At 57.6% G+C, this 25,619-nt stretch overlaps 1 protein-coding gene across 2 annotated transcripts; it reads right to left on the bottom strand.

Moving 5' to 3' along the window:
- CDC42EP4 (CDC42 effector protein 4) lies at positions 1-25,300 on the bottom strand. 2 transcript variants are annotated; one of them, XM_051825914.3, is made up of 2 exons: positions 25,145-25,300; positions 1-2,792 (listed from the first exon to the last, which is right to left on the bottom strand). In XM_051825914.3, the coding sequence occupies exon 2, from the start codon at positions 2,668-2,670 to the stop codon at positions 1,603-1,605; it is 1,068 nt and encodes a 355-aa protein (XP_051681874.1). In that variant the 5' UTR covers positions 2,671-2,792; positions 25,145-25,300; the 3' UTR covers positions 1-1,602. The 2 variants fall into 2 exon arrangements, with proteins under 2 accessions (XP_051681874.1, XP_051681873.1); XM_051825913.3 differs by lacking the exon at positions 25,145-25,300 and adding an exon at positions 24,276-24,519.
- Between the last annotated feature and the right edge of the window lie 319 nt (positions 25,301-25,619).

Genomic DNA, 25,619 nt, shown 5'->3' with positions numbered 1-25,619 from the left:
TGCTAGAGGGCACTTTTAATGTTTCCTTGCTTCTTTAACAATATCATGAAAAAAAAATACACAGCTTATTTAGAATCTGGCTTAGGTGGATTCAGGGGTGGCTGGGCAGCCCTTTGGATGACCCCCCAAAACCCTGCAGGAGCTAAAACTATGGGGAAGAGTGCACCTGTGGGCACAGGGCACCAGCTAAGTTAGTGTCTCAGTGGCGGGGTCTGGCAAGGACAGGAGGCCGGAAGTAGCAGCCGGCCCCGCCCCGCGAGAACCCCCTTATGGCAGCTACTTCTGTCTCTCCCCTCCCCCACTGGCTACATGAAGACCCCAGGGGAGGGGAGGGGAGGGGGGTCAGCCTGTTCCCAGGACAGAGAATCAATCCCCTGGGCTCACACCCCAGCTTCTACTAGGGTGGTTCCAGGGCACAGCGGGGAAACCTGAACAACTTCCAAATACCACACAGGCAAACTCCTACCTCCCCCCACCCCCCAAAAAAATGCAATTGTCATTTACCTGAAATTCAGATTTAACTCTGCATTCGTTTTGTGTTTTTTGTGTGTGTGTGTGTGTGTTAAATCTGGCAATCCCACCCCCACCCCACCGTGGGCCTTGGCCCAGGGGGGAGCTGAGCAAGGAAGGGGAAATCGTGTGTGGGAGAGGAACCCACTGAGCCCAAACCCAGCCCCCACCCCCACCCCCAGGAATGGTCTATTATTTTTTAAAAATCGCTTTCCAAAAACTGTCTACATTGGCCTGCTTGAGCTGTTAATAGCTACGGGGCAGGGGGCCAACACGCACAGACCCCCACCCTACGCAGTTCTAAGTTTGGAAGCGCTCATTACAAGTGAGCTGGCTTCTTCGTCCTCTAATATGCACTTTGACCTGTCAGGAGAAAGGTTTTCTACTCCGATCCGGGCTTTTCGGCGGGCAGGCCTACCAACGCCGCTCGCTGGCGATATTGCCCTACAAAGATTTACACAGAATAATAAAGAACAAACCAACCCACAGGGCAGTGCCCTGCCCCTGTCTCTAGTGTCGTCCCAGAAGGCCCCCCTTCTAGAAGATTCGCAAAGACCAGCGGCTTGCCTTCTGTTCCCAGCAGGGTCTCTCCCCCTGCAAGGGGGCTTTGTGTAGTGTCCTTGGCTGGCCTCCTGCTTCCGCTTCCGGGGGCGGGAGCCAGGGATGGATGGAGGGAGGAGAGAGAGGCAGGAGAGAGGCGGGGCGCTGGCGCTGAGGCCTGGGCCGACCTGCTGCGGCTGCACGCGGCAGGAACTCAGTCAGCCTCACATCTGGCAGCCATTTGAGGCCAGGCTGCAGGAAAGGGAGCCCCAGGGAGGAAAACCGATTCCTGCTGCAAGAACACAGCCCGGGTCCCGGGCAGCTTCGGGCAGGCAGGGCGCGGAATGAGGTCAGGCTGGCAGACGGCGCCCGAGCCGGCTCCGCAAGTCCTCCCGAGGCCCGCGGACGCCGCCGATGCCCCTCGTCCGCCAGGTCCAGGGCCTGTGGCCCACCGCCGGGCTGCTCTTGGCTGGCCCTGCATCTAAGGTCAGAGGGTGCAGGGGGTGGGGGCGGGGCGAAGGCGTGGAGCGGCCACCAGCCCCCGCCGCCGCCTCACACGCGGATCTCATCCTCTTCCTCCTCGTCCATGAACGAGAACTCCTTGTCTGGCTGCCTGGCCAGAGCGGCCCGGGCCCTGTCCGGCCCCCGGAAGGCCGGGCTGCGCTCTTCCAGGACACCCGAGGTGCAGCTGGAGAGGGAACTGCTGTCCCTCGTGGTGTGGCTGCCCACGCTGCGGGCCGAGCCGGGGCTGGGGGCCGCCGCCGCCCAGCCCTCGTCCTCAGGGACAGCCTTGCCGGCTTCCTGCCTCACCAGGGCAGGGGCTGCTACGGCTGGGGTCGGGGCCTGGCTGAGCCCACGGGCGCCCTCGTGGTCACGGTCACTGCCATCCACCTCCTCCTCCTCCTCCTCCTCCTCCGGGTCCCACTCCTCCTTGTCCATGATGCTAAGGACGTCACCCAGCATGGAGGGCCCCAGGTCAATGTGGAAAGACATGATGGACTCGGCGTGCTTCAGCCCGTAGCTGGCCTTGGGCACCACGGGCAGGTCGGTGAGGTCCCCGAAGGCCTGCTCGTCCAGCAGGGGGTCAGGGGAGGAGGGGCCCGTGGCCCCGTTCCGCCGGGGACCCCCTTCTCCCGCGCCTACCTCCTCCTCCACGCCGCCCTCCCCGGCCAGCGCCTTCTTCACGGGGCTGGAGGACAGGCTCTTGGGCAGCTTGCTGGAGCCCCTCTCGGCAGCCTCCTTCTCATTGAGCTGGGGCAGGGACATGGCGTTCTTGACGAAGAGAGCCGAGTCCCGCAGGGAGCCCAGCATGTCCCTCTGCTCCCGATCGCCCCTGGTCACCGACTGGGACCGCTTGCTGCCCCGGAACTTCCGGGACAGGAGGCTACGCTTGGACGACGAGGAGGAGGAGGAGGCCTGTTCGTCCAGGGACTCCCCGTCAGGCTCGCCTGCCTTGCTGTTGAGGAAGGAGGTGTCCCCGAAGACGTCCCCCGCCCGGCCCACGTGCATGGTGTGGCGGAAGTCGCCCAGCGGGGCGCTGATCATCTCGGCCGTGAGGTCCACGCGGGAGCGGCGCTTGGAGTGCACGGAGCTGGACACCAGCTGCTTGAGGATCGGCATCTTGGCGGACGGACGGGAGGGGAGGCGGGCCCTCCCGCAGGGAGCAGACGGGTCTGCCGGAGCGATCGGAGGTCCAAGCGCGGGGTGGACGGGGTGACAACGCGGCGCTCGCACTCACGGGGCTGCGGGCAGAGCAGGAGGCAAAAGGTCAGCGCGAGCTGGACGCACGGCACCGGCACCCCTCCCCCGCAGAATGAAAGCACGCAGATCGAGCCCCCAATTTCTTAACTGCCCGTTTCTTCACCCACAGACCCTTCCTCAGGGAAAATAGAGATTTTGCAAACCAGGCTAGGGTTCCAGCAGCCAGAGACACGCACTTTCCCTGAAACCTGACAGAGAGAAGAATCTTCTCTTTTAAACAAGAGTGTCTCCCCAACTCTGCAAACCAGGATTCTCCTAGAGCAAACAGGAGGGTGCAGAAGCCATGCCAGGGGCCAGCAGGCAGACAGGCTGTAAGTTCTTCCTGCTGTCTAACCTTGATTCTGGCAGCGTTAGTGGACACCTCCACCTGAGTCACAGTCCTCAGCGGGAAGGGAGCAGACGGGAGGGGCCCTGGTGCCTCCACGCGCGTGGGCAGCCCAGCTCTCTTTCTGAATCAGAACTGGGGTGGGGCTGCTGGGACCCACAGAGCCAGCTCCCCAGCCCTCCAGCACCCCAGAGACAAGGACCTGAACTGTGAGACCTCCACTGTGAGGCCCCAAGCCCTTTGTTGGGGACCCACCCGCTCTGGTCTCAGGGAGACTTTAGCCATTAGACACAGAGGGAGGCAGGGACTCCATCTTCAATGACTCAGCCCCCCTGGGACCTGCAGACCCCAGATGATTAAATCAGAAACCCACTGTGCAGGAGAGCCCAGGAGAGCCCTGAGGTGCCACCCAGCAAGGTCAAGCTGAAGTTCAGTGGTGGGGCCACACCAGGCCCTTTCTCCCCAGGAGGACTTGGCCTACATATTAAGTCCAGCAGAGCTGGACAGGTGGGAGAGATGAGTGCGGGGACTTAACCAGGTATGGTGGGTGGGGGTGGTCCTCGGGGCACCCTCCTTCCCAGTCCACCCTTCCCATCACAGAGCCCAGACCCTGAGAGCTTCCTGACCCTTGATATCCACCCAACAGGTCTCCCTGCCCCCGTCCTGTCCTCTCCCACTTCCCCTTTGCGCCCCTCCCTGCCACCTGTGCTCCCAGCATCCTCAGGGCCCAGGTGGGACACTGCCACTCCCAGGAACCTTCCAGAGCCAGGGCGTCCTCGGCCACCTGCCCCTCCTCCGCACTTGGGCCGTCGCCTCTCCCAACAGGCACCATTACACCACGCTACCCCTGCTGGTAACACTCATCTCCCCACTAGACTTTGAGCTTCCAGAAGGTTCTGAAGGGTTCCTGCACCACAGAATCCTGTCCCACAGTGAATGCCGCAGATGGTCTCCTGCCCGCCCCCGATGCCCAGGTTCTCCTCTTCTGCCTGCATCTTGCCCTGAGCTCAGCTCCAGGGCTCTGCGCCGCAAGCCCTGCACACTCCTGACCCCTGCGCCCCAAGCCCTGCACACTCCTGACCCCTACACCCACAACAAGCTGCTGCCACCCAGTCAGAGAGCTCCCCCTCCCAGCACGTGCCCCCCCCATCTCTCCAGGATATGCACACACTTGGGCATGGCTATGTTTCAATAAAACTTTATTTACAGAGAGCTTCAGGCCAGGTGAGCGCAGGGGGTGCACCCGCCACCCCACACCTCGCCCTGTGCATCTCTCCTCCTTGCTCTTCCTAAATTGTAGCCTTTAGCAGTAACCAGTAAAAACAAAACAAAACAAAACAAAAACCAGCTTTCTTTACAAAGACAGATAGCAGGCTTGATTTGGCCTCTGGGCTAGATTCGCTGAGCCCTGAACACTTGGGGGCGTGGGGGGGGGGCTCCTAGGTCAAACTTGGGACAAACTCTCTAAAAAGCAGGGGAGAGGTGAGGTAGGTAGGCTCTGCCTCCGTCACGCTGGGCACAGAAGGAAACTGAACCACGTGGTCCTGGCCACGTCCTCTGGCTCCTGCTATGCCCACGGCGAGCAGTGAAGCAGGACGGAAGCCAAGGGCCCCGACTTCCGCCTGCAGCGGGCTCCTGGCTCCGCTCAGAGGGTGCAGGATCTCAAAGAGCTGGGAGGGCCACCCAGCGCCACTCTTTCGTTTCACGGATGAGAAAACAGGGAAGCCACGTGCCTCCCCCAGCTTATCCCCCAGAGGACAGAGCTGGCCTAGAAACCAACACCCTGGCCCAGCCCCTCCTCCTCCCCTCCTCCAGGCCCTGCCCCACCTCTCAGGAGCCGCATCTCAGTGAATGTCACCAGTGCAGTGCTCCTGCCACTGCTGGCCAAGGGGTCCGGAGAGGAGAGGGGGAGGAGCGGGGCTGCTGCCTCCAGGCGGCTCCCGTGGGGGCCAGTTGGAGTCTCGAGTCCCGGAGGCTCCACTTCCCATCCTGCTCCCTGCTAACGCACCTGGAAAAGCAGCGGAAGATGCTTGGGCCCTGGGACCCACGTGGGAGACCAGGACTTAGAGCAGCCCCTCAAGCGAGGGGCAACCGGCCCCCAAACTTGCCACTTGCACCTGTCCTGTCCAGTCTGAGCTGAGGCTCTGAGATCCCAGAGGCCCAGACCTTGCCCCTGCCCTGGACTGCTGGTCACTGCAGCCCCCTCCTCCCTGGGGCAGCAGGACAGAAAGGGACTCCCTCAGGACCCCAGCTGTCTTGGACCCCTTCCTTGCTGGACATTGAAAAAGAGCTTTTTAAGCTATATTTATTTATTTATGTGAAAGACAGAGTTATAAAGAGGCAGAGGTGCAGAGAGGGAGAGGGAGAGAGAAAGGGAGAGAGGGAGAGGGGAGAGGGGGGAGAGGGGGAGAGAGATCTTCCATCTGCTGGCTCACTCCTCAGATGGCCACAATGGCCAGAACTATGCAGATCCAAAGCCAGGAGCCAGGAGCCAGGAGCTTCCTCCAGGTCTCCCACATGGGTGCAGGGGCCCAAGGACTTGGGCCATCTTCCCCTGCTTTCCCAGGCCACAGCAGAGAGCTGGATCGGAAGAGGAGCAGCCGGTCGCAAACCTGCAGCCACGCGTGATGCTGGCGCTTCAGGCCAGGGTGTTAACCTACTGCGCCACAGCGCCGGCCCCAATGGTTTTGTTTAAAGACTCACTTATTGGGGCCGGTGCTGTGGCACAGTGGGTTAAGGACCCAGCCTACAGCGCCGGCATCCCAGATGGGCACTGGTTCGAGTCCCGGCTGCTCCACTTCCAATCCAGCTCTCTGCTATGGCCTGGGAAAGCAGTGGAAGATGGCACCCGTGTGGGAGACCTGGAAGAGGCTCCTGGCTTCGGATCGGCGCAGCTCTGACAGTTGTGACCATCTGGGGAGTGAACCAGCAGATGGAAGACTCTCTCTGTCTCTCTCTCTCTCTCTCTACCTCTCTCTGTAACTCTTTCAAATAAATAAAATAAATCTTTTTAAAAACTCACTTATTTCGAGAGAGTTACAGAGAGAGGGGGAGAGACGGAGAAAGAGACCTTCATCTGCTGGGGATGAGGAGATGCAACACAATGCCGGACAGCAAGCAGGACTGAGGGAGGAACTCGCTCTGGCCCGAGGCCTGGGCTGTTCCGGGGGGCAGAGGCAGCGTGAAAGGCCTTGCGCGCCTACCCAGGAGGGAATCACGCCAACAGGGAGCTGTGGCTTTGGGAGGGGTGTTGCTAAGCACCATGACTCAGCTGGGGAAGTGGCTAAAATAGGCTACCCAATGACTGGGGCCACTCCCCACAACCTCTCCTGGGCAGGACAGCCCCACTCCACCCCGGAAGCCACAGCCTACTTTCCTGGTAGGGAAAGGGACAACAGAGCTGTGGCTGGCAGCTCGCCCTGGCTCCTATGGAAGGCCAGACTGCTCCATCCTCAGCCCCACTAACAGAACCCTGGCTGGGTTTACACCAACCACACCAGCAGCTCAGCCCCAGGCCTGGGACTGCAGGGGGCACCCCCATCCTGGACCCCTTAGCCATCCTTCCTGGCAAGCTATTCAGAGAACAGCACCTTCCAGAGGGGCCCGCCTAGCAGCCTCTGAGCAGAGGACAGCCCACTCCAAACGCCCAGGCAGTAGCCCGGCACTGGCGGTCTTAGCCCAAGGCAGGAGCCAAACCCGAGCTCTCCTGGGGCAGCCATGCAGGCCTTCTACTCTGCAGCTCACCCTGAAACACACAGTACCCATGCTTCAGTGCCCACGGTCACTGTCCCGGGCAGCCAGCCGCCCACTCCATCAGCCCTGCCCCAGGGTGTTCTGTGCACCTGATACCAGCTCCAGGCAGCACGCTAGACAGGTTTTTGGTACACTACTTTAGCCATGACTTGGGCTGGCTACAAAAGGCACTCCTTACTGTCATTCATTCACTGAATGGCACTTGACGACTTACCAAATGTGGACCTGTGATTATGCATATACCACTGCTCTACATAGCCACATGCTCTGCATCCGCAGATTCATTCACAGATTGAAGATATTGGGAGGAAAAAAAAACCCTGCATGTGGGGCTGGTGCTGCGGCGTAGCAGGTAAAGCCACCACCTGCGGTGCCAGCATCTCATATGGGTGCCGGTTCGAGTCCCAGCTGCTCTACTTCTGATCCAGCTCTCTGCTGTGGCCTGGGAAAGCAGTAGAAGATGGCCCAAGACCTTGGGCCCCTGCACCCATGTGGGAGACTCAAGAAGCTCCTGGCTCTGAATTGTGTGGTCATTTGGGGAGGGAACCAGTGGATGAAGATGGAAGATCTCTTTCTTTGTGCCTCCATCTCTCTGTTCCTCTTTCACATACATAAATAAATAAATAAATCTTTAAAAAAAAAAAAAAAAACAAGCCGTGCAGGTGTACTGATCAGGAAAACATTTTTTCTCACCACTATTCCCTAAACAAAACAGTCCAACAACTATTTACATGGTATCTGTGTTGGTGTTGGGTGCTGGAAGTCAACTAGAGACGACTGAAGGTATGCGAGGTGGGCACTGATCCTGGCGGTGCAGACACCAGTTAAAGTGCCCATGTTCCATTTCAGAGTGCCCGGGTTTGAGTCCCGCCTCCTACACCTGATTCTAGCTTTCTGCCAATGCACACCGTGGAAGCAGTGGCGATGGCTGAAGTAATTGGGTCCCTGCTACCCACGGGGAGACTACATTAAGTTCTCAGCTCCCAGCTTCAATCCTGGTCCAACCCTGAATGTTGCAAGCCCTTGGGGAATCAACCAATGAGTGGGAATTCTTGCTCTCTCCCCCTTTTAAATAACATTTTTGGAAAAGGTATATGGGAGGGTACGTTTAGGTTACATGCAAATTTCAGGCCATTTTATATGAGGAATTTCAACAGTGTGGATCTTGCTGTGTCCATGGGTGTAGGGTGACGTGAGTATGGGAGAGAGGGGGCTGGGGCAGTCCCTGGGAGGAAAGGCCACCACGAGCTGAGAAGGAGCCAGCGTGCCAAGAATAACCCGGGCAGAGCAAACAGCACATGCAAAGGCCCAGAATGAGAAGCCACGTGTCCAGGGTCCAGGCAGGAGTCTGGATGTCACGCATGGCACACAAAGACACTGTCAACTCGCTAGCAGGCAAGTGATGCACTCCGTCTATGAGAAAGCTCCGGTGGCTCCTGGCGTTGGAGGCCTGGATCAAGGGAGGCAAGAATGCAGCGTGGAGGTGGCTGTAGGAGCTCGGGGCGAGGAGGGAGTCTGGGGCGTGTGTGTGACTGAGGAGGAGGTCGGAGGGGGGCACAACCAGGGCATGGCTGGAGGCAGAGACACCAGGAGCCGATGAGGGGGACAGAGAAGGGATAGCACCCAAGGGGGCGCCAGGCCTTCCAGGGGCTGCTTGGAACCCAGGGTCTGCTTTTACAGAGATTGGGCTCAGCTGGTGGGCACGGGCCTTTCCCATGGAAGGGGAGGTGGCGACACTCTACCCCCGGCTAGAACGCGACTTTGCCAAAACAGGGGAAGCGTTCTGCCCTGCCCTGGGTTCTGTGAGATGCACAAGAAGCTGCAAAACTATGCAAGAAACAGTTCGACAAGGGCCACAGCCCTGCAGAGGGGAGGGGCTCTCCAGAGAAAGATCTAGTGTCTTCCTGAACTCTCACTAGCCTTGTCCTGCAAAGATAAGGCGGGAAGACTCCTTCAGTGACCCAGAGAAGCCCGCATGCTTTGACACATTGTTACATATTCCAGGAGGAAGCTCAATGGGTGGTGTTTTAGCTGACTTCAGCACTATTCTGAATATTTTAGCTCCTCCATGTGCACTGCCAAAAAGCCCTCACATCTGTTTTATTTTTAATTAATTAATTTGAAAGGCAGAGTTACAGAGACGCAGAGGTAGAGGGAGAGCGGTCTTCCATCTGATGGTTCACTCCTCAGATGGCCACAACAGCCGGAGCTGACCTGATCCGAAACCAGAAGCCAGGAGCTTCCTCCCTGTCTCTCACACAGGTGCAGGGGCCTGAGGACTTGGGCCGTCTTCTACTGCTTTCCTAGGCCATAGTAGAGAGCTGAATCAGAAGTGGAGCAGCCGGGACTAGAACCGGTACTGGGATGCTGACGCTTCAGGCAGCGGCTTTACCCACTACGCCACAGTGCCGGCCCCTAAGCCCTCACATTTGAAGAGTGTGCTATTTGCACAAGGAGGTTAAGGTGCACTCTCAGGAAATATTCTCAGCCTGAATAGCTACAATTTTTATTTTATTTTATTTTTTAAATAAACCAGGATGGGTGAAGGGTGTTTGGCCTCATGGCTGAGATGCCTACATCCCACATCCGGGTCTGTTGGTTTCATTCTCGGCTCCAGGTCTTCACTCCAGCCTCTGCTAATGCATACCCTGGACGGTAGCAGGGGTGGCGCATGTGGTTCCCTCACATGTAGTTCCCTGGACTGAGTTTCCGGCTCCCAGCTTTGGCCTGGCCCAGCCCTGGGCATTGCATCATGGATGAGGGTTCTCCTTGTGTCTCTCTCACTGCCTCTCAAATACCTAAAAATGATATTTAGAAATGTCCAGGGTGGAAACACATAATATCTGTCCCAGGTAAGTATCTGGATCTCATAGACCCTAGAAACAGCTGGCTATGTTGGAATCACCCCTTCAGAGTGGAAAGATGGAATTAAAGGACTTGACCTGAAGCCAGGGCCTAATCCTCACTCCAGGAATCCATCCACGGAACAATGCCCCCGTCAGTAGTGTGGGAGCAAGCTCACATTAAAAAAAAATTTAACATGTAGTTTATATGTGTTTTTTACAGGTTACATACATGTCCACTGTCACACCATAGGTTAATTCACAAGCTTTAATTGTCCTCTTTAAAAAACAACAATAGAGGGGCCGGCACTGTGGCAGAGCAGGTAAGGTGCCGCCTGCAGTGCCGGCATCCCATACAGGCGCTGGGTGGAGCCTGGTTTGCTCCACTTCCAATCCAGCTCCCTGCTAATGTGCCTGGGAAAACAGCAGAAGACGGCACAAGTCCTTGGGCCCCTGCACCCACATGGGAGACTGGGAAGAAGCTCCTGGCTTCTGCCTAACCCAGTCCTGGCTGTTGGGGCCATCTGGGGAATGAACCAGTGGATTAAAGATCTCCCTCTCCCTCTCCCTCTCTCACTGTAACTCTTTCAAATAATAGAAGTCCTGGTGTGCTCCTCCAACATCCCAGGGGACACTCTTGCATGCCCCTGGGGTCGCTGAAACACAGCACCTGCAGCATCAGGGCTCCCACTGAGACCGCAGGATCCAGATATCTGGGAGACCCAGTGGCAGACCCAGTGGCCTTGGTTGGGCTGTGAGGACAAGGAAGCTGCCAAAGGTCATGGAGCTTGTGAGGGACCCGGGGGCCCTTGCTCCTCAGATACACCTGCCTGGGTTCATGGCCAGGTACCAGGCCAGAGCTCGCTGGTGAAACGAGCCAGGAAACGGGAGAGGGCCAATTCCCTCCTACTGAGCCGCTGGAACTTGGGACCCCCAGGAAGGGAGAAAGATACCCAGATCCAGGAGCTGCTCAGGGTCAAATGATCCCAGGATGGGGTGGGTCCTGGGGCACCCGCAGTGGGGGCAACGTTTCCCAAATAACGGCAAGAAAGAAGCAGGGGCCCGGCCCTCACTTCTGAAGCTTACTCCAGGGAGCGATCGAAAAGGAGGAAAAAAAGGCCCAGCCGCAGCCAAAGATTGCTCAACCAGGAAGGCGTGGCTAAGACAATGAGGAGCCATTGCTTAAATACCCTCACCCAGCCCTGAAAGCCGGCACACGGGGACAGCACCAGCAACCAATGGGGAAGGTGGCTTCCCCCACGGCTTCCGGGGGAAGGAAAACGCGCAGCACACGTGTGTGTACACGCGGTGGTGGCAGTGACACTGAGAGTGAAGACACACACTCAAAGGGAACGCAGAGAGATGAACAGCTATGCTAGGCTTGAGAGGCAAACTGGCTTAAAAAAGTTTCCTTTAATGTGGTGATCCTCTTTAATAATAATAATAATAATAATAATAAAATAAAAAATCCCAGAGCATCAAAGCCTTAAGGAAAACACTTTAGCTTCAAGACCCGTTTAAATGATCCAGTTCTCAGGACTCCACAGCTGCAGCCCAGTACGAGGCACTCACCGGGGCGTGCAGTGAGAATGGGTCTCCATTCTCCGTTCATTTCTCACTCTCATCCACCCATCCATCCCCCAGCCTGCCTCTCATAGGGAGATCTCCCTCTGACCCCTGGCCTCTCTCTCTTCCTCACCCTGAGCTCCATGCACTCTTAGGTCCTTGGTTGACTCTGCGTGTCTGGGAGGAGGCAGTGGGCGGCGTACAACTGTCAGAGGACACAGGGGTACCAGGACCTCCTCCCACCCACCCCAGAAGGACTCATTCCCCAACAGCTGCTTCCTGGTGCCTGAGCCTGCCCAGCTGAGCAGGAGATGAGTGATAAGATCACTCCCACCCCACCGGAGACTGGCCTCCATCCAGCGACACTGGAGCTCCGAGCTGGGGGCCAGCCTCCCACAGCTCTGAGACGCCCTGGGCAGGTGAAGGCTTTGCCTCTGCCACTCCTCCGGCCCCAGCTCAGCTACACGGCTCAACGCGAGGGAGCTGAGAAAACAAGAGGGGGCAGGGGTCACACGAGGGCAGCCAGCAGCAGGCCAACCACCAGACTGTGTGCAGAAAAGGCACTGCTGTCAACAGTTCCCATTTACTGGGTGTCTGCTCCATGCTGGCATTATGCTGGGGACAACATACGCCTCTGAACCTCAAAGCACTCCTGCCTGCAAGGAGGGGGTCGTGGTTGGTCCCATTTTGCAGAAAGCGAAACCGTGGCTCAGACAGGCTCACTCTCCCTTTCACAGCTTCTAAATGCGATCTGAGCCCAGGCCTGGCAGACCCTGGCCCAGCCCTCGCAGACAGGAGCACACAGAGGGCCGGAGCCGGAGCAGGATGGGGCTGGAGAGGGTGCTCATCCACCACCCTGGGAACCAACACCCACCACACTGACGCCCCCATGAGAGAGCCGCCCTTACAGGGGGGGGGGCATGCAAAGCCTCTCCAAATGGGATCCTTCCCACCCACATCCCATTCCCGCCTCCTGCTCCGAGAAGCCTGCACAGGAGCTGAGCGGTGGAGAGGATCCAACCAGAAGCCGGAGGCAGGTGGGCACGAGGTCCTGCCCTGAGGCAGCTCCCGGAAGCCCAGATGCTGCTCTAACCTCATTTCCAAGAACTCCAGGCCAGGCCCTGTCCATCCAGGCCAGGCCCGTGGGCTCAGTGGTACCTCTGCCAGCCACACTGGGCACACCCCATTTCTTCCTAAACATCTTCTCCTAGAAGGGACCAGGAACAAAGACCCAGCTGCAAGCAGAGGGAGGGGGTGGGTCCTTTAGCGCACGGCTCAGAAGGTGAACCAGACAAGGACGAATCCACACCAAAGACTTCAACTGCCTGCCACCTTCCTAGGGGCTACTAACCAATCCACACCTTCAGTATCCAGTATGGCAGCCACTGGCCTCCTGTGGCTACCGAGCCCTGACATGTGGGGCGTCCAAGCTGAGATCCATCAAAGTATAAAATACAGGCTGGACTTCAAAGACTCAGCACCAAAAACAGAATGCAGAGGCTGGCGCTGTGGTGCGGGTTAGCCAGCATCTCACACGGGAGTGACAGGTAACAATCCTGGCTGCTCTAATTCTGGTCCAGCTCCCTACTGGTGTGCCTAGGAAGGCAGCAGAGGATGGCCTGGGTGCGTGGGTCCCTGCCACCCCCGGGGAGACCCAGATGCAGTTCCGGGCTCCTGGCTTCAGCCTCAGTTCTGCTATTTGAGGAGAGACTCAGTGGATGGAGGATTCTCTCTCTGTTTCACTACCTTTCAAGTACATTTTTAAAATAAGAGAATGCAAAATATCTCAATATGATGATAGTTTTTTATAAATAGATTCAGTTAAATAAAATGTTCATTTCACCTTCTTAAAACTTTTTGCACCAAAATAAACTCATCTTTTAATTCCATATTTCCATTATTTTTCTTGAAATACCCTTGATAAGCACTTTGCATGGAAAAAGGCGAGCATTGTTCACATTGGGGTGAAAATATTTATTGGTAACAAATTGTGCTACATTATTTGCAATGAAGCCCCAACATTCGAACTTTCTACATCCCATCAGCCATCTGATAAAGGCACTGTTTCCATCTTTGCCTGAGACTTCCTAACCTTCCTTTCAGCTAAATCCGCCCACGGCCTTAGCTGTTGCCTTAGCTGTTTCCGCAGGATGCAGCCTTCTCAGTAGTAAACTACTTTTGTTTCTTATTGTTATCTTGTTGCAGGCCCAGCAACACAGGGGGATGGCTCCAACATCAGTTATAGTGTTTCCTTTCACTGAATTGAAAACAAAAACACAGCCACCACTACACCTAACTCCTAAAGTACATTTCTTTGATTATTAAGGAGGGTGAGCATTTTTTAATTTTTTTTTTTTTTTTGACAGGCAGAGTGGACAGTGAGAGAGAGAGACAGAGAGAAAGGTCTTCCTTTTTTTGCCGTTGGTTCACCCTCCAATGGCCGCCGCGGCCGCTGATCCGATGGCAGGAGCCAGGAGCCAGGTGCTTTTCCTGGTCTCCCATGGGGTGCAGGGCCCAAGCACCTGGGCCATCCTCCACTGCACTCCCTGGCCACAGCAGAGGGCTGGCCTGGAAGAGGGGCAACCGGGACAGAATCCGGCGCCCCGACCGGGACTAGAACCTGGTGTGCCGGCGCCGCTAGGCGGAGGATTAGCCTAGTAAGCCGCGGCGCCGGCCAGGAGGGTGAGCATTTTTTAAAAAACAGATCTCTGGGGACCTGCGCTGTGACCCTCAGCACCAGCATCCCATGTAGATGCTGGTTCGAGTCCCAGCTGCTCCACTTCCAGCCCAGCTCCCTGCTAGTGCACTTGGGGGAGCAGCAGAGGATGGTCCAAGTCCTTGGGCCCCTGCACCCACGTGGGAGACCACGATGCATCTCCTGGCTTTGACCTGATGCAGCCATTTGGAGAGCAAACCAGCAGACGGAAGATCTTTCTTTCAGTCTCTGTCTCTCCCTCTCTCTGTAACTCTGCCTTTCAAATAAAGCAAATTTCTTTTAAAGTATCATTGGAATCTGTATCCTTTCTCTTAGGAATTGCTGGCGGAAGATTTTGCCCATTTTCATACTTGGAGGTGGAAACCTCACTTTTTCCAGTGAGTTTGTGTGATTTCTTTAAACATTAAAGGTACTCGGAGACGCATTTTGTGATGCAGTGAGTGATGCCCTGCAATGCGGGCATCCCATGAGCACGGGTTTGAGTCCCGGCTGCTCCACTTCCAACCCTGCTCCCTGCTAATGCACCTGGGACAGCAGTGAGAGACGGTTTGGGCCCTGCCATCCATGAGGGAGACCCAGATGAGTTCCAGGCTCCTGGCTTTGGCCTGGCCCATTCCCCAGCCATCGCGGCCATTTTGGGAGTGAACCAGTGGATAAAGGATCTCTCTCTCTTTGTAACTCTGCCTTTCAAATAAATGAATCTTTTAAAAACAATATTAAAGGTACTTAACCCTTTAACTATCATGTCTTTAAAATATTCCTACAAATCTATCACATGCCTATTTAAATTATGGTGATTTTGTTGTTTTCTGTGGAATATTCGTTAACTATTTTTTTTTTTTTAAGTCAGAGTTGCAGCATGAGAGGCAGACAGAAAAGAGAGGTCTTCCATCTGCTGGTTCACTCCCCAAATGGCCCCAACAGCTGGGGCTGGGCCAGGCCAAAGCCAGGAGCCAGCAGCTTCTTCCAGGTCTCAAGTGCAGGGGCCCAAGCACTTGGTCCATCCTCTGCTGCTTTCCCAGGTGCATTAGCAGGGATTTGGATCAAATGTGGAGCAGATGAACCAGAACCAGTGCCCAGAAAAGATGCCGGCGCTGCAGATGGTGACTTAACCTGTGGCACCACAGCACCAGCCCCTACTTGTTAACTTTTAGTCAACTCTGTTTTATGGTTTGATTTTAATATCACAAAGCAAAGACTTTCCTTATCCCTCAGCTTATGAAAATATCATTTCTAAAATTACCAGGTATTATAATGGTTAAAAACGACTCACTGGAAAAAACTACTATGACTTACAAAATTGTAGATCACTTAAAATGGAACATAAGGGGCCGGCATCATGACGTAGTGGGTAAAGCCACTGCCTGCAGTGCAGCCAATTCCATGTGGGCGCCAGTTTGAGTCCCGGCTGCTCCACTTCCAATCCAGCTCCCTGCGATGGCCTGGGAAAGCAGCAGAGGACGGCCCACGTGCTTGGGCCCCTGCACCTACATGGGAGACCCTGATGAAGCTCCTCCTGGCTTTGGTCTGGCCCAGTTTGGTCTGGTTGTTGTGGTCATCTGAGTGGTGAAATCAGTGGATGGAATCTCTCTCTCTTCCTCTCACTCTGTAACTCTTTCAAAATAAGCAAACAAATCTTTAAAAAATGGAAAATATTAAAATATGATGAGTAATTGTAGATACTGATCCCTTACAGAAGTAGGTCTTGTTTTGAAAAGCAGGCCAAGCATCAGATGCTACCTTTTCCATGAATTAAATTCCGACCTGACGTGCAGTTCCCTCTCTGGTCGCGGGTCTGTCTGTCTCTCACCTGGATTTACAGTGTCACCGCCTATGGCAGAGTGTGAATAACCGGCAGGACCACAGCCCCACTTTAACTTTCCTCCCTGACTTTTTTCTTGGCTTTTCTAATCTGTTTAGTCTTCCAGATGGAATCAAGAAATAGTTGATTAAGTTCCAAAAGAAATTCTGATGGGATTATACTGGAATTGCAAGAAAATAAACTACCTTGGGAAGAAATGAGTTTATTGCATTAACTCCTCACAACCATCGAAGTCTTGTTTGGAGACATTCTCCAGTGTGTTTTGTGGCCTTGCTTTCTGTCAATCCAACATGTTCCTTGGCACATTTATTCTGCGCTGTGTCACGGTCTCTTGTCGCTGTGAACAGACTTTGTACCCTCTGTCCTCTCTGTCTTATAGTGAAGACTGACTTACTTATGTGAGTGGCAGGGTGGCGCTGAGAGAGGACCAGAGACAGAGTCGCAGAGACCGTCCACCTTCTGGCTGACTCCCCAGATGTGCAGGAGAGCCAGTCTGCATGGCACCCTCTGTTTCTGACTGGTTATAGCTAAGTGCATGGTGGGGGGGGGGGGGTGTCTAATTTTTTTCTTCCTTCAATTTTGGATTAACATGTAATAAACGCCACTCCACTAAGCTTGCCCTGCCTTACACAGTAATCAAGTTCATGATCGAGCATTTTGGGCTCTGCAGGCAGATGAGCCCACGGTCTGCTGCCACGGTCATTTGGCCTCCGCCACTCCCCATTCTTATCTTGTTACAGCCGCTACAACGCTGCGTCCTACTACTGCTGATACAGAGAATCTCTCGGATTCTTCATTCATGGGGTTGTTCTGCTCCTCTGCCATCCTGTTGCCACCTGCCACACAGGACCAGTTAGCGGCTAAACCGTGGTTCATGTGACCGGGGAGCTGTGTTTTTTCATTGAGAGGCAGAGAAACAGAGCAAGCTCCCATCTGCTGGCCAACTCCCCAGATGCCTGCAGTAGTGGGGGTCAGGGGTAGGCCAGTTGTAGCTGGAAACCAGGAACTCAATCCAGGTCTCCCAAAATAGGTAGCAGGGCCCCAACTACTCAGACATCACCACTGCCCTCCGGGGTGTGCATCGGTGAGAAGCCACAGTCAGGAGCCAGGGCCAGGACTCAAACCCAGGCACTTGCCTGTAGGACTCAAATCTAATCACCAAGCGCCCACCCTTGAATTTTTAATTTTATTTAAAAGTTTTTTCAAATTTAAAAATGGATGTTTTGTTTAGTTATGGGAAAGCTTAGGTATTTTTGGAACAACTTGAGGGCATCAATCTGCTTTTTCTGTTTTTAAAGATTTACTTATTTAGTTGAAAGAGTTAGAGAGAGAGGGAGGGAGGAAGGGGGGAGGGGGAGAGAGAGAGAGAGAGAGAATCTTTCCTCTGCCAGTTCACTCCCCAAATGACCACAATGGCCAGAGCTGAGCCAATCTGGAGCCAGGAGCCAGGAGCTTCTTCTGGGTCTCCCACGTGGATGGCAGGGGCCCAAGCACTTGGGACATCTCTGGCACTTCCCCAGGCCATTAGCAGGGAGCTGGACAGGAAGTGAGGCACCCTGCTGAGGACAGCAGATTTTACCCACTATGCCACAGCACCAACCCCAATCTACTTTTTCAACTGCACATTTTATAAAACCCAAATACTGATTGAGTATCTACAAAATTTAGAATTCAAATTTAAATATGCTTTAAAGATAAAAAATACACTGGATTCTGAAGTCTGTGTATAGCCATAATGTACATGATCTCAGTAATTTTTAACTATAGGAAATGGGATATACTTTTCTCCCATGGGGGTGCAGGGACCCAAGGACTTGGGCCATCTTCCACTGCTTTCCCAGGCACATTAGCAGGGAGCTGGATAGGAAGTGGAGCAGCTGGGACTCAGACCAGCACGCCTATGGGATGCAGGCATTACAGGCAAAGGCTTAGCCCGTTATGCCACAACACCAGCCCCTGGAAATGACAATATTTTGGGTACTGGGGTGGACATTGTGGTGCAGCTGGTTAAGCTGCTGCCTGCAATGCTGATCCCACGAGTGCTGGCTGCTCCTTTTCCAGTCCAGCTCTCTGCTATAGTGCACCTGGGAAGGCAGTGGACGATGGCCCAAGTCCTTGGGCCCCTGCACCCATGTGGAAGACCCAGATGTTGTTCCAGGGTCCTGGATCCCAGCTTTGGCCCAGGCCCAGGTCTGGCCATTTGGGGAGTGAACTAGCAGATAGAAGATCTCTCCTTCTCTCTCTATAATTCTGCCTTTCAAATAAATAAATGCAGAGGGTTAAAGCCCTGGCCTGTACTGCCGGCATCCCATCTGGGCACCAGTTCAAGTCCTGCTCCACTTCCAAGCCAGCTCTCTGCTAATGTACCTGGGAAAGCAGCAGAGGATGGTCCAAGTGCTTAAGCCCCTGTACCTACGTGGGAGACCCAGAAGAAGCTCCTGGTTCCTGGCTCCTGGCTTCGGATCAGCTCAGCTCTGGCCATTGCAGCTATGTGGGGAGTGAACCAGTGGATGGAAGGCCTCTCTCCCCCACCCCCTCTCTGTAACTTTTTTTTAAATATTTTATTATTTTTTTGACAGGTAGAGTTAGAGAGAGAAACAGAAAGAAAGGTCTTCCTTCCATTGGTTCACCCCCGAAATGGCCTCTACGGTCAGCACTGCGTCGATCCGAAGCCAGGAGCCAGGTGCTTCTCCCTGGTCTCCCATGTGGGTGCAGGGGCCCAAGCACTTGGGCCATCCTCCACTGCACTCCTGGGCCACAACAGAGAGCTGGCCTGGAAGAGGAGCAACCAGGACTAGAACCTGGTGCCCATATGGGATGCTGGCACCGCAGGTGGAGGATTAACCAAGTGAGCCACGGTGCTGGGCCCTGTAACTGTCTTTCGAATAGATAAAATAAATCTTTCAAAAAAATTAAAAATTTTCACCTTTCTCAAGTTTTTTTTTTTTTTTTTTTTTTTTTTTTTTTTGACAGGCAGAGTGGACAGTGAGAGAGAGACAGAGAGAAAGGTCTTCCTTTGCCGTTGGTTCACCCTCCAATGGCCGCCGCTGCAGCCGGCGCACCGCGCTGATCCTGGCAGGAGCCAGGAGCCAGGTGCTTTTCCTGGTCTCCCATGGGGTGCAGGGCCCAAGCACCTGGGCCATCCTCCACTGCACTCCCTGGCCATAGCAGAGAGCTGGCCTGGAAGAGGGGCAACCGGGACAGAATCCGGCGCCCCAACCGGGACTAGAACCCGGTGTGCCGGCGCCGCAAGGTGGAGGATTAGCCTATTGAGCCACGGCGCCGGCTACCTTTCTCAAGTTTTAAGACGTGGCTACCGGGAACCCGACCCACGTGACCAGCACACTATTTATGTTCCTATTGCCAGAGCTGTCCCGAGCCACTTCCATTACTCATCAGTCACCGCTGGATTCCTGCAGATGTTCTCTGGGTAAGGAATTCACACTCCCCCAGCCTGCAGGAAAAGCGAGCAATGCTCTGAGCTGTGGGGAAGCCTGAGTCCTGGATACTTTTACCCTTTAGTTGCTGGAAAAAAAGAGTGAGACCAGCAGGTGAGGCCGCTGCTGTGTCGCCAGCATCCCATGTGAACACTGGTTCGTGTCCCAGCTGCTCCACTTCCCATCCAGTTCCGTGACTTATAATGAAGACAACTTTGCAAAACTGTCTCCCAGGGTGCACTGGGCCAGATGTGGGACTGTGTGGTGCAGCCCAGTCTGGGAAATGCTAATGTGGCTCCACCCCTCCCCAGCCTGAGGGATGGGTCCTCCTGGGAACAGGCAGCAATCTCTGGGTCATGGGGTCATGGAGCAAGTATGAGAAAAAAGCAAACCAAAAAAGAAAACACCATTTATTGAGATTTTTCTCTGCCCCAAGCATTGTGCTGCATGTTTGCTTTTGATTAAAACTGCTTCTTTAAAAAAAATGACAGTAACAGAAAACCTTTATCTCCTGCATTCCTTCCAGCAACACCAGAGATGACTGCCACTGGCTCCATTTCACAGATAAGAAAACTGAGGCTGAAGGACTTCAGTGAGTCACCCAACCACACACTTGGTAAGGACAGGGAGGCATTAGGCAGCCAGCTCTGCCTGATTCTGCACTCTGGGGCTTTTCCACTCCGCGGCGGGATAGAGCTCCCCCAGGCCTGACGAGGCTGTGGGCGAGCACTGTGGGCCGCACACTGTTTCAGGCTGCAATCTCCCTCCTGTGGGCCCCCCATGCCTCAGGAGCCAGCAGCACACAGGCCACTGTCCCCGCCCCAGCGAGGCCCTCAGAGGGCACTGCTTGGCCCCTGCCATCCTCACGCAGCTCCTGGCTGTGCCATTAAAGGGTAAGATTATTTTGGTGCAAAACCGAGTTTTCCAGAATATGCATTCCAAGAACTTGCTGAGGAAGGAAGTGCGCCGCGCGTGCGTGCATGCGTGCAAAGGGAGGCGAAGCCTGCCTCGATGCCTGGGAACGCGAACAGCCTGGAGACAGGGGCCCAGATCGGGGAGCGACCGGAAGGACACGTCAAGACGACCAGGAGCCGGCAGCCAAGGACGTCCGGCAACCTCACTTGCTGAGGGGGTCCTTCCTGGAAACTGTGCATTTCCTGGAGCCCTGGGAGAGGCGGGGAGGGGCCCCCATGCAGGGGCGTGGCCCTACCGCCCAACTCCTCCCTCCTGCCCTGGCTCAGAAGGAAGCAGCAGGGTTTGAAATCAGATCTGCCCGGCCTGGTTTGCTTTCACTTTGCTTCTCCCAAGCCAGCACTCAGCTGAGCAGTGGGGGAGGGTGCGATGCTTGGGGTCCCCCCCGGGGGGCGGGGGGAGCCAGCAGTGGGCCTGGACTCACTCCACAGCAGGCTGGCAACTCTTCCACCCTGGGTCTGCCAGACTTGGGGTTCAAGAGCGGACTCCCCAGGGGATGCGCCAGCCCGCCACACTGGGCAACTTGCTTCTGCCTCAGTTTCCAGATAACTGATGACACCAGGCGCCTCCCAGCATCAGGGCGAGGATGATTATTATTATTTTAATTTTTGACAGGCAGAGTGGACAGTGAGAGAGAGAGAGAGAGCGAAAGGTCTTCCTTTTGCCGTTGGTTCACCCTCCAATGGCCGCCGCACCACGCTGATCCGAAGCCAAGAGCCAGGTACTTATCCTGGTCTCCCATGGGGTGCAGGGCCCAAGCACTTGGGCCATCCTCCACTGCCCTCCCGGGCCACAGCAGAGAGCTGGCCTGGAAGGGGGGCAACCGGGACAGAACCGGCGCCCCGACTGGGACTAGAACCCGGTGTGCCGGTGCCGCAAGGCAGAGGATTAGCTTAGTGAGCCACGGCACCAGCCAGGGCAAGGATTAAATGAGCTATGGATACACACAAAGCACTTAGCCCAGCACTGTGTAAGGGTGAGCGCCGTTACCCATGGCCTTGAAGATGATGTCGGCAGGTGCCCAGCTAAGAAAGCGAAGTCCTTTTTTACAAAGTCTCCAGGGCTCTCAGGATGACTTGTTGCCGGGGCGGGGGTGGGGGTGGGGGCCTCCCACCTACTGGAGTCCCTTTGGGCAGTGGGGCCTGGCAGCCCTCACCAATTTCTCCCCTGATCAGGCCGCCCCCTTCCCTCCTCCCCTCTCAACCTTCAGTGACGCAGGACACAGGAGCCTGGCTTCTCTCAGTCGGGACTTAAGCTCCTTTGATCTCAGTGCTACAAGGATGGTGAGGTGGAGGCAGGAAGAGAGACGCTCCCCCATTCCTGCCGGGACACGGGTGAGAGATAACTCAGGAATTCCAGAGCGCCCGGGTGCTGCCAGTAGCACCTTCAGCAAGGTCACCCCCAGTGAGACAGAGCCTGGTCCCCGGGGACCCACCCCACATGGGACTGCACAGCTGGCCCCCTGGGATCCTGGGCGGGCTCTCCCCTTCTACTGGTTCACTAAACTTTAAATCACCATCCCAGGAGGTGGGGCCAGGTCCAAGGGGCTCCATTCTAAGGGGGGGGGGGGAGTGCTGCACTCTGTGGGGACCCAAGACAAGACGCCCCCTGCAGGACAGAAGAAGAAGTGGCAGGGAGACAAGGTGGCTTTGCTGGTCTCTGGGCCAAGTTCAGCCCTGTAACTAGGGACCCAGGCGGGGAGGCTGGGGGCTGCCCCTGCTGCCCTCCCGATGACCCAGGGAGAAGCTGGGGGCTGCAGCCACCGTGGCTCAGCACTGAGATGCATGGAGCTATGGCTTTTCTGGTGCCTTCTGCCCTGGGAGGAATGGGACGCAAGAATCATTTCTTGCAAGCTGGGGGGCAGGGGAGGGACCCTCAGCCTCCTTTTACGAACACCCCCCAAATTACTCCCCTGAGCCCCCACAGGGAGACTTGGGTATGCGAGCATGAAGAGAGCCCTCCAGTTCCCTTCTTCCTGGCAAAGGAGGGCTGTGGATGCCAGTGCTGCCGCCTGGCCCGGAGCCCGGAGCTGCAAGCTGGCCGTGCCTGGGGGAGACTCCGGAGCCCGCTAGCTGGAAGGAGGCCCACAGCTCCTCGGGGAGGCAGATTGTAGTCCGGAGTTCCAGGAGCGCCGTGAGTGGGAATGCGGGAAAACTGATGGTTCAACTTCTTTCACAACAGGCTGCTAGTCACCGCGGGGCTGTGTTGGGTCACACTCACCCAGTCTGAGAGGGCTGGCCCGGCTAGCCTTCCGGGCGCACCCTGGGGGCACTGGCTGCAGCTGGCCCTCCAAGCCCCGCCCCCAGCCCCCACCCCAGCTCCAGGATCCGCTCCTTCTCTCTCCAGGCCCAGTACACAAGTCGGAAGATCCCAGCTGAGCCCAGGTCAGGTCTCTCTCGGCTCCCAGGGTTGCTCAACCCTGCTGCCTCCACCCCCAAGCCTTATCTCTGGCATCAGCCCAGCTCCCGGTTCCTCCAGGGAGGCCTCCCCCTCCCCCCACCAGGGCCTGCTCCTCTCCCTCTGAGGAGCATCCAACAGGGAAGGCTGGAGTAGCTGCCCCAAAGCCACCGTCCCAGGCGACACACTGGTCTCTGACCCCTCCGCTCCCAACTCAACTTGAAGGCATGGGGGAGGGGACAGGAGGAAGAGGCAGGGCAGGGAGGGGCTTGGCTGTCACACCTGGGCACAGTCTGTCCTTGCCACAGAACTCAACCAGCCTCCCCAAGGGTAGGGGCTGGACGCCCTGGTCCACAGCCAACCCGAGGCCCTTCAGGGAAAGCTCTGGACTTGCAAAGAAGGCTCAAGGGTGCCCCTCCCAGCCCCACCTCTGCCACCTTTGCTAGGATCTGCTTTGCAGGCGACTTCCTGGTAGGCTGCGTGTCCCCATCGGGACTGGGACAAACCCTGGTGTACGGGAGTGTATCAGAGATGGACGAGGGGAGAAGAGATGAGGCAGAAACCGCCCCCCAAAAAAGAAATGCTCAAAGCAGCTGAACCACACAACGGGACAGGAGCAGTGGGTCCTCAAAGAGCAGGACTCGGGGAGGTAGCAGAGGGGCTGAGACTCACCCCCAAAGCACCTCCACTGGGGAGCAGGCTCGCTCCACCACACGGGCCCCCTCCTGGTCCCTGCAGGGATCCCCAGACCCGGGAAGGCCAGGAGAACCCCTGGCATCTCCCAAGCTTCCCCTGCGGTGGGAAGGAGCAGCTGCTCTCAGGGATGGGACAGGCAAAGTCCAAGTTTGGAGGAGATAAACCACGCTAATCAGTCACAAGGGAGCCTCGCACAGGGCAGGGGGCACCCCACACTCAGCGTGGCCCCCAGCCACCCAGCAGCGATGGGGCCTCACTGGCTGGCAGTGGCTGCCCCATTACTGCCGCGGGCGCCCTGGGGCTGCCAGCGGCGCGGCTGGGCCTGGCCGGGGTCCAGCAAAGTCCCCATTTCTGGGAGAAACCCACAGCTCCGCTCCCCCTTCCTTTGTGCCCTGTTCTTTGTTCTCTTAAAATTCAGTCCATCCCGCTGGTGGTCCCCTCCTCCATCTCTGCTCGAGAGGGGGCGGGGGCTGCCGGGAGTTATTAGAGACCCAGGCCAGGCCGAGAAGTTGCCGGGTCGGAGGCCCGGGTTGTTTACACTGGCGGGATGAGGGCGCCTGCACCCGGCCGGACCCCACTGGGGGTCCCTCCAGCACCCCTACCCCTCCATAGGAGGGCCTGTCCAAGGATCCTTTCCCAATGCGGCAGCTCGGGACCTGGGCCGAGAGCGGGCACCGCGGACCCCCGGGAGGGGGGTGGGAGCGGACCAGATCGCACGGGGCGGAGGCAGAAGGGACAAGTCCCCAGCGACGAGGAAAGGAAAGCACCCGGCGACTCCTCCGGCAGTTAGGAGGGCACACCCCTCCCCCACGGGGGTCGCGCACGGTGACACACACACACACACACACGCACGCACGCACGCAGTCCTCCCCCGGGACGCCCGCGCTGCCCCTGCTTCCCGCCCGGCTCTCCGGCCCAGGCAGAGGGGCACACTCACCCGGCAGGCAGGGCGGCTCAGGCGGGCGCACCGGGGGCACCGGGCAGTTCCGCAGCTCCGGCTGGGGGCGCTCCAGGGAGGGGGCCGGCCCGAGCGGGTGGTGGTTAAATGATTCACCGGCCGCTCGGAGCCCGAGACCACGCCGGGGGCGCCTCGCTCCGGGCGCCGCAGCCGGCGCGCGGGCTCCAAAGGGGCCACAGACTCGGCGCGCCCCGCCCCGCCGACAGGAGCCTGGGCCTCTCCCGGCCTTGGCCTCCGAGTCTGGCGAGGGAGGCGGGCGGGGCGGGCGCCCGGCGCGGGAGGGCCGGGCTCGCGGGCGGGGGGCGGGGAGCGTCGGTTCCCCGGGCCGTTCCCTCCCAGGCAGCGCCGCGGCTGCCTTGTCCGCGGCCGGGCGACACTGGGCGGCGTGTGCCTCGGCGCGTGTACGAGCGGGGGCGTGCGCGCCCGCCTCTGCCACTACGGCCACGATCCGGCTCTCATTCGCGGGACTCCGGGCGCACACGCCCCCCTCGGAGAGGCCGCCCGCCGCCGCCGCCGCGCTCCTGCCCACACCGCCGCACGCCCCATTCCTGGGCCGGGGGCGCGCCACGGGGCCCCGAGCAACGCCCAGGGCCGGCGACGCCGCGCCCCGCTCTGCCGCACGCCGCTCCCCAAATCCCGCTCTGCTGGGACGCACGGAGCGCGGCGCCCGGTTCCAGGCACCCGAGCCGCCCCGGAGCGGAGTGGGGGTGCCCCACGCCCCTCTCCCCGCCCCACGACCCCTCACTCCCGGCTTTCTCAGTTCTCTCGGGCCCCCGGGGGGCTCGAGCCCACCCGCGCCTCGCAGGGCGCAGGCGGCTCGGCGGCCAGGGCGGGCGCGCGTCGCCTACCTCGGTTCCCGGAGACCCGAGCGCGGGGCCGGCGCGGCTGCGCTGTCCCGTCCGTGGGCTCGGCGCGGCGGCCGGGCTGGCGGCCCATGTCAGCGCCGGAGCTGGTTTCCCTCTCGGCCTCGGGCAGTCCGGGCCGGAGCCGCTCGGACACTCCCCTCGCAGGCTCCTCCCGCGCGCTCCCTCCCGCGCCCTCCGCGCTGATGTCACGGCGCCGCCGCAGCCAATGGCCGCGGGGAGCCTCAGCCCAGCCGCTCGGCCTCCCCCGTTCAAATCTGAAGCCGGAGAGTCTGCGAGCTTCGTGTAGGGGCAACCTTGGCTGGCGGTGAACCGCACCCCCTCCGCCCGCCCGGCTGCCTCTGGGTCGGGGGCGCCTCTCCCTCTGCGGGCTTGGTGCGAGGTCCCTTTAAGGCTCTGCCCCGTTGCCCACACCGACCCCCAAAGCAAGATGCCCGCCCACTCCCCCCCCACGGGGGGC

This window comes from Oryctolagus cuniculus, chromosome 17 (assembly GCF_051225735.1).
Source record: "Oryctolagus cuniculus isolate XC-2025 breed Fujian yellow rabbit chromosome 17, ASM5122573v1, whole genome shotgun sequence".
Classification (NCBI taxonomy): Eukaryota; Metazoa; Chordata; class Mammalia; order Lagomorpha; family Leporidae; genus Oryctolagus; species Oryctolagus cuniculus.
The sequence above is the reverse complement of the archived record's forward strand: the minus strand, read 5'-3'. Positions and strand labels throughout refer to the sequence as shown.